Source organism: Pygoscelis adeliae, unplaced genomic scaffold, assembly GCF_000699105.1.
Source record: "Pygoscelis adeliae isolate BGI_AS28 unplaced genomic scaffold, ASM69910v1 Scaffold170, whole genome shotgun sequence".
NCBI classification, from domain to species: domain Eukaryota; kingdom Metazoa; phylum Chordata; class Aves; order Sphenisciformes; family Spheniscidae; genus Pygoscelis; species Pygoscelis adeliae.
Genome location: NW_008824002.1, coordinates 558,879 through 566,432, shown reverse-complemented (window position 1 = coordinate 566,432; position 7,554 = coordinate 558,879). Strand labels below are relative to the sequence as shown.

Here is a 7,554-nt window from a genome sequence, read left to right as displayed (position 1 = left end):
GCCAGGGGAGGTTTATTCGGAAAGCATAAACTGGACATTCGGAAGCATTTCTTTACCGAGAGGGTGGTCAAACACTGGAACAGGCTTCCTCAAGAGGTGGTCAATGCCCCAAGCCTGTCAGTGTTTAAGAGGCATTTGGACAATGTCCTTAACAACATGCTTTAGCTTTTGGTCAGCCCTGAATTGGTCAGGCAGTTGGACTAAATGATCATTGTAGGTCCCTTCCAACTTAAATAGCCTATTCTATTCAAAAATTGGTTAGAACACTAAAAAAAACCCAACCCACAAAAAATACCTTTCCTACTTAATTACAGAGTAAGAAGCACATACTACGTAGCTTAGAACTATGCCAACTGTGCAAGCCTCTGGAAGATTCAAAACAAGCAGATAGAGAGATCTCTTTAGGATACTATGGTAGACACAAGGCTTCTAGGAATTTCAGCTATTTTGGACAAGATAGGCTTAAAGTAGAAATTGCAAGGAAACATAACTCAAGTGTTGAGCTAGAAAACAAATCTCATGGAAACACCTCAATAAAACTATCAGCCTTGCAATTCTTATTGAAGAAGAGAATAGTTATGAAAAGTATAGTTGGAGTGGAGTTAAGGAGCACTGGACAGGAAGCCTGGATGTCACCGAAGAAATCTTTACAGATCCTACAGTAAATGATGTCGATGGTCATGAGGAGCTCTCACTTCTACATGATCCTGTATGACTGCCTTTGTACGGAAGAAGTTCATCTCCTCTCATGAAACGTGTTTTATAATAGCAAACAGTAGGTAAATCTTACTAAGAAACCATTCAAAGGATGCAACAGAGGAGGTGTCAAGTTAATCTAACAGAGCAGGCAGCTTAAACACCCAAGTAGTACAGTTTGCAGAGTACTAGCAGACCTTTAAAGACAAACTGCTTGTGGCAAGTTAAAAGAGAAAGCTGCAGTGAAAGAACTGCAAGGACAAAAATTCCCTAGCAGAAGAAAAACTATTAGGCAAGATAAAAGCACTGCTACTCAAAGTTGAACGTTCAGGTTACGAAACATGTTCCTGAAGGACTAGAGGAACTGAAGATAAAGATATAAATTTTCCCAATTACAAAAAGCAAGTAGAAAAAGACAGCTAGCACTCTCTATACACTGTGAGGCCTCTCCAAGAAAAGCATGACCTTCTTTTCAATGAAGAGAGGTACATCCAACTCTTGTCTGCGTAAAAAATAAGCTTGCTAATTAGTTACTCTGCACAGAAGTTCTTCTACATATATCTTGTGTAATCAAAAACAATAAACCAAAAAAACCTATAGTTACTTCAGGTGGTGGTTCTTGGTCATTCTTCCAAGATGCATCTGAACCTTTTTCCCTAAAAGAAAAAAAAAATGAAACGACAAATTAGACAATCAAGATGAAGGAAGATAGTGTAAGGAGGCTGTAAAACATCTCTTGTTTGAGTCATGTAGTAGCAACATATTCCAGGTTAGAAATAATTTGCAAGAACTGTACTGTAGCAAATAGGGTAACACTTTCTTCAAGGTATCAGATCTCATAGACCAGGAGCTGCCTGTTTTAAAAGATGCATTTGTTTTTTAATGTTGTTTCTAAGTAAATAGTAATGTATGTGTCAATTTAGAACCTCACTACATATGTCACTTGAAAAGTCTTCCTACTTTGAGTGAAGACTGAACATTTCACACAGCTAATATTAAGCTTTGATCAATATTCTCTCAACTCATCCTTTTGAACCTAAATTGCTTTGAAACTTGAGGTAGTTCACTGCAACTGTCTCATGCTGACTAACTGCTGACTACAGCCATAAGCTTTCTTATTCTTCTGGTTTCAAAATACGTATCTCCAGTTAAAAAGGACAATGAACTAGGTTAGTAGGACACAGACTTTAAGTATATCTATAGCGAGGTGAATTCGTAACCAAAAAAACCTATAAGCTTGGCTTACAATTCTATTAATAGTCTTAGCTAATTAGGTTTCATCTTCTGTTTGGTTGTAAATATAAAATTAAAAAGCAAGGTAAAAGACATTTAAGGAAGCAAAAACTCAATCATCTTGCCTGACAAGCACCAAAATTAATTTGAAATGGTGTCATTTATTTCACCCACCACTTTAAGAACTTCACTAAAAATCAAGTCATTTCTTTGATTAGCAACAAATTTGTGGAACAAATTTAAATTATGCTGTTAAAGTCTGTGGAAGGTTTTTCTACACTGCTCGCAAATGTAATATATTTTGGACTGAAATGTCAAGACACAATCCTTATCTATGCAGACAAACTATATAAAATAATGCAATACTGAAAATTCTTACTTGGAAAATGGAACCATATAGTTAAAAACACCAACGTGTTCAGTGTGAAAAGTCTTCAATCAGTGCTCTAATAACCAAGGGTTTTTTTATGTATTCACCAAGTCAGCAACAATCAAGCAGCAATAGCTACATCAAAGTACATAACCATCGGCTCTAAGTAGCCTGGACTTAAGAGGCCCTTAGTCAAAGGCTGCTCATGAGAACGCTGGCAAGTTATCTGGAGGTACTTTGTGCCTCAACCCCTAACCATAAAACTGAAGCTCAATCTCTACGTATCACTAGAAAACCATAAAGACACACCGCCTTTGTGAGTATTAGCAAATCATATTAGCATGCAAGCCATTTTAAAGTTCAATTAGAAGAAAATGTTACAGGGAGGAAAGGAAGATAAGGGCTCTATATGAGTAATTTCTTGGCTGCAGAAAACTCTCTACCTATGCAATAATGAAAAGTAACACTTTTTTTTTTATTATGATCCAACTTCTTTGTTTCTTCCTCTCATCTTGTTATTTTGGGGCAATACGTGCCTGCCAGAAATACCAGCGCACGCAAGAAGCTCCAAGGCCTGTGGTCATTAGGCAATATGAAGTACTACTGACTGCAAAATTTAAACCTTTTAAGTTCTTCAGGCAGCTTATCTCACTCTCCCAAGGCAGCCTTCCCCATTTCAGCAAAACACAAAACACTTTTCATGCTCTGAGATACCTAATAATCTTCTGCAAAGAACAAGATAGTAATTCTTTGATTTCTGAACTCAGATACTGTAAGATCTGGAAGTCTAACAAAAGGTGACTCAGAGGAATCATGAAAATACATGAGCTTCTTTAGAATTACTTTGTTTCAGGCAATACAACATAAATCTATCTTTAGCAACAAATTATTTTGCGTTCAAGAAGTTTTACACTACACTTTCATTTCTTTTCCTATAAAGTGTAAGGTTTATTCATAGCACTGCAACTTTGTACAATGCAAGCAGATTGCATGCCAGATTTCAGAAGAAGCTTCAAACTTAAGGTTTCTTTCAGATCTTAATCCTGATTCCTTTCCCTTTCAAAGTACCATCACAATTTTGAGTAGCAGTTCTAAAACTATAAGCCTATAATACTCCACAAGCTGGTCTGCACATAGTCAAACTAACAAAGAGCAGAAAATAAAAATCATCAGTCAAATTTACAATCTGCTAAGGTCCAAAAGCCTTCTTGTGAAGCACTGACCGAAACTCAACTTTTCTACTATCCATGCCACCTTGGTTTCTTTATACAGATATTACAGCACAAATCAGAAATCAAAATTCTTTATCCTTTTTCAGTGATCCCTACTTTGTGAAAAGGCAGCTTCAACAAATAGTACCAATTGCCTCACAAAAGCTTAAGAACCTTTAGTGACAAAACTTGGAAATAAAATACTGTTTCAGTGAAATGTAACTTAAGTCACATTATGCAGAAATTATGGTTTACGTCAGATTACACAGGTGTTCACACTGTTCATTTTAATGCAGGGCAAGAAACAATGTCTGATGCACTGTTCAGCTGCACTGATAAGTCATAAAAGTGTGAAACATCTTACCTAGTGTTCAGTTTTGTACCATATATAATAGTAAGGTACTACCAAAAGACAAATAGTTCCCAAAACTCATTGCAAAGCATGTAACAAATTAAAACATGAGTCTCACATCTCAGATGCTGACTACAGCATACAGTTATCAATGTAGCAAGCAGATGATTAAAGTCTGTGCAGTTACTGTGCAAAACAACAAGTTTAATGGCACAAATCAAAGACCAGCTGGTATCAAAATGCTGCAGAAAAACAAACAAGCAGCAGAGTGAGAAAGAGATCTATTTTGGACTTCACTGAAAGGAAAAATATGCTTGTTGCTTCCACAGAAATGGGAAAGGAAGGAAAAACAAAAGACTCCTGCAGGCCTGGCCACATGCATGACTAAAAAAAATTATTCTGTATGAATACTGGCAGAGTTGCAATTAACACAGACACCAATATTATTGGTTATAGTCAGAAAAAATATGCAAGTCAGATGAGAACTAATCCTAATAAACAGAGACTAAGTCGCTTGTATGACAAAGCACTTTAACCTACAGTTATTTCAGACAATTATCCATCAATAATTAGAACACTAATGTCTTGCATTTATTATGCTTTATTTCCTATTCTGTATCTTTGAGTACGCTTCCTTTTAAATGGCAACAAGTCCTATTCATACATGCTACTTTCCTCAGGCAGACTGGGATACACAAATACTATTGAGAAGTTTCTGAACATCATACCACATTGCCACTCAAATCCCTCCCCTCTCCCAAATTTACAGCAGGTAATTTTCATATAGAATTGTTATTCTTCAACTGTACAATAGATTTATTGATAATTAAATTTCAGTTCTGGCCTTGTAACATGAAATAAAAATAGTAAATAAATATAAACTTGTTCAGAATTCAAACAAGTTTACTGTAAGTTATGAAACTAAACAAGAATCTGCAGAACAACAAAATCCGGGAAGTTCAGCTTGCAAAACCCATGCATGTGTATGTGTGTGAGAGGGTGTGGGGGAAAGATTAATGAATTTTTTTCTGGTTACGATATTTTAGGTAACACCGCAACATGAAAAGAAAGCAAGCTTAATATATTAAATTGAGTAAGAAGCTACTAAACTTTAGTAATTATAACACTTCAGAAGCTTGTAGCTTACAGCTACTCTGTACTGTTCTGAAAGGCAAAACAGTACAAACTTGTTATTACAACACAGTTAATATCTGAAAAAATAAAAGTTTTAGTGTCAAGTTTAATCATACAGCTTCTCACTCAAGACTAAACTTTAATCCAGGACTTTTAGCTATGTTAAAAAATACATTATAACCAGATTAGAAAAGAAGTCAGACTTACTGTTTTAGTTTCTCTGCAAATATATACTGGGTGAAGTCCTCCAGTGATGGAGCAAAATACATGCTATCTTGCACATTAATACCTTTTGCTTTGATATGCTCAGAGCTGTTAAATCTTAACACATAAAAGGGATGTAAAACAGGACCAAATATCTCAAATATCTGAAACACAAACAAAATTAAAATGTTTAAATACGCCACCAAGAGTAGATAGCTAACTTCATTGTAGACAACTGTGAAGCTTTAAGATGCTTTATATTTAAGTTTGATATATTTTCAAAGTGCAGCATGAAATAGTTACTTTCATGCTTTAGTTTTATTACCACATTGTGTTTGACAGTATATTACCCCAGCTACTGTTTAAGTCATAATGTGGAAAAGTAAGTTCTCACATGTTGATGTTGCCTTCACCAACCCAATTGCACTGCTTTCACTGTCTGCTTCCTCTACTTTAGTAGTCTTTCCTTTTGTCAAATCTCTATTCCTTCTCTCTCCATTATGCTTTCAAATCTCTTACACCTGGAACAACCTCCTGATCGTTTATTCCTCAAAGTTCATCTTTACAAGACACGTTTACATCAGTTCCCCTGTCTGCTCCCCAGTTCCATGGGGAGCAGAGAATTCTGAGGTGTACAGAACAACTGCAATTTCAGGCTGCGTTTTTTGGTTCGCTCACATCTAGCATTCAAAGTTATTGTAAGTAGTAACCATTCTAGATGGTTTTCTTTCCCCAGAAAACATACAAAATTCAATGCAACACCCCTCTCAGCAAACATTCTTCATTATACTTCCATAAAGCACACACTGGCCTTAAACTGGAACAGCAGCACGTAGATATGTAAACATTCCCCATTTTTCCTGAAACTTGACTCTAATTTCGCCAATCTTTGCCCCCAACTCCTGGCAATAAAAGAGCACAGCCTGTTATTCAAGACATCATACGTCTGAAAGCAACCTCTCCCTCTCCACAAGCACTCCAATAAAATAGCAGAAACTCACCACATATTGTCATTCTGTAAGGATGCAATGAATTCCAGGTTAGGAATTCTCGAGATTAAAAAAGTAGACGACTATAGCAAGAGTCAAAAGCATAAAGAAAAACTACATGTCAAGGAAACTATCTTTCATTTAGTCAACTTCAACACTACTTGTTGGAACATAAAAGAATACTTTGAATTTACATTAGAATAACAGCTTTTTATGCTTTAACACACACCTTTCCTGCTGCTTGCCGATCTTCTTTAAAAATTATGCTTTCCTCATTTACTGGAGGTAGGCCTCTCAGTGATTCAATTATTACTAAAACGGAAAAAAAAATCAATTAGAACTTTATGTTTTAACAGCAGTATGTAGTTAACCGCAAAGAAACTTAAACTACTCCATTATTTGTCTACTAAAGTTCATAGAGCTTCGCCTGAAAATTCTTGCACACACCCAAAACTACTCACAATTGTGCACCCCTTCTCCAGTGATATATGAGTGGTAAGATTTACACTTGTTTACAGAATTATTGTTCTCTGGGGTGGAGAAATAAAGGAGACCAGATGATAGGTACAAAAGAGAAGTCTCAGATATGTATGTATGAGATACCCATTGTATTTACCTGGGATGTTTCTTAATTAAATGCATAGCAGCAATAACCTGGTTTTTTGAGTACAGATATATTCTGCCTTCTTAGTATTCCAAATGAAATTCTCCTCAGAAAAAAGAATGGAGATGGCTATTCATCACAGCTTCCCCTAGTAAGTCATAAGAATCAGACCAGAACACAAAAGATATCTGGCAGTCCAGTCACAGTAGCAACTGGTGGTGTCATTTATGTATGCAGACACACAATTTGAAATACATTTCTGCAATTTAATATAATAGTCTTATACTACATTTGGGCCTAAATCCATGATTAATGATGGTATGAGTGGTCAGAGCGAGCAAGTCATTCCAGTAGCTCAAAATACGAAATCTTAACATTTAGTAGACTTAAACACTTATAAATGGACACAGAAGCGTATTCTTCCTCCATTAAAAACATAATTTGATACTGCCATTCTGTACCACGGATACCATTTCGTGGAGACAACTAGCAATTACAGTGACTTTTCTGAGTTTTTTTACGGAGGAAATACAGAATGGCAGTGTCACTACCTTCTTCTATGATGTTTCCTCCCTCATTACAGTAATTTTTCAGTATTTTGAACAGCCTTGGGTGGTTAAGATACTTCTATTGGTACTTCTTGGGAATATTGTTTTGGTTTTGTCTAAAGTTGGTAAGCAATTTAAGAATATCATCCAGAGATCTGCCCCAAGGCTGAATAGTTATGAGTGGCAGGGTGTGTGGGACAAGATGGGCAAGTA

The 7,554-nt window shown here is 36.0% G+C and overlaps 1 protein-coding gene across 1 annotated transcript in view; it reads right to left on the bottom strand.

Moving 5' to 3' along the window:
- NAF1 (nuclear assembly factor 1 ribonucleoprotein) overlaps positions 1 to 7,554 on the bottom strand; it is a 23,384-nt gene that overhangs the window by 6,699 nt on the left and 9,131 nt on the right. Inside the window, exons 4-6 of the mRNA XM_009325299.1 lie at positions 6,419 to 6,501; positions 5,204 to 5,364; positions 1,301 to 1,352 (exon numbers count right to left, since the gene is read on the bottom strand). Of these exons, the coding sequence (XP_009323574.1) occupies positions 1,301 to 1,352; positions 5,204 to 5,364; positions 6,419 to 6,501 (296 nt within the window). The remainder of the gene's footprint in view (positions 1 to 1,300; positions 1,353 to 5,203; positions 5,365 to 6,418; positions 6,502 to 7,554) is intronic.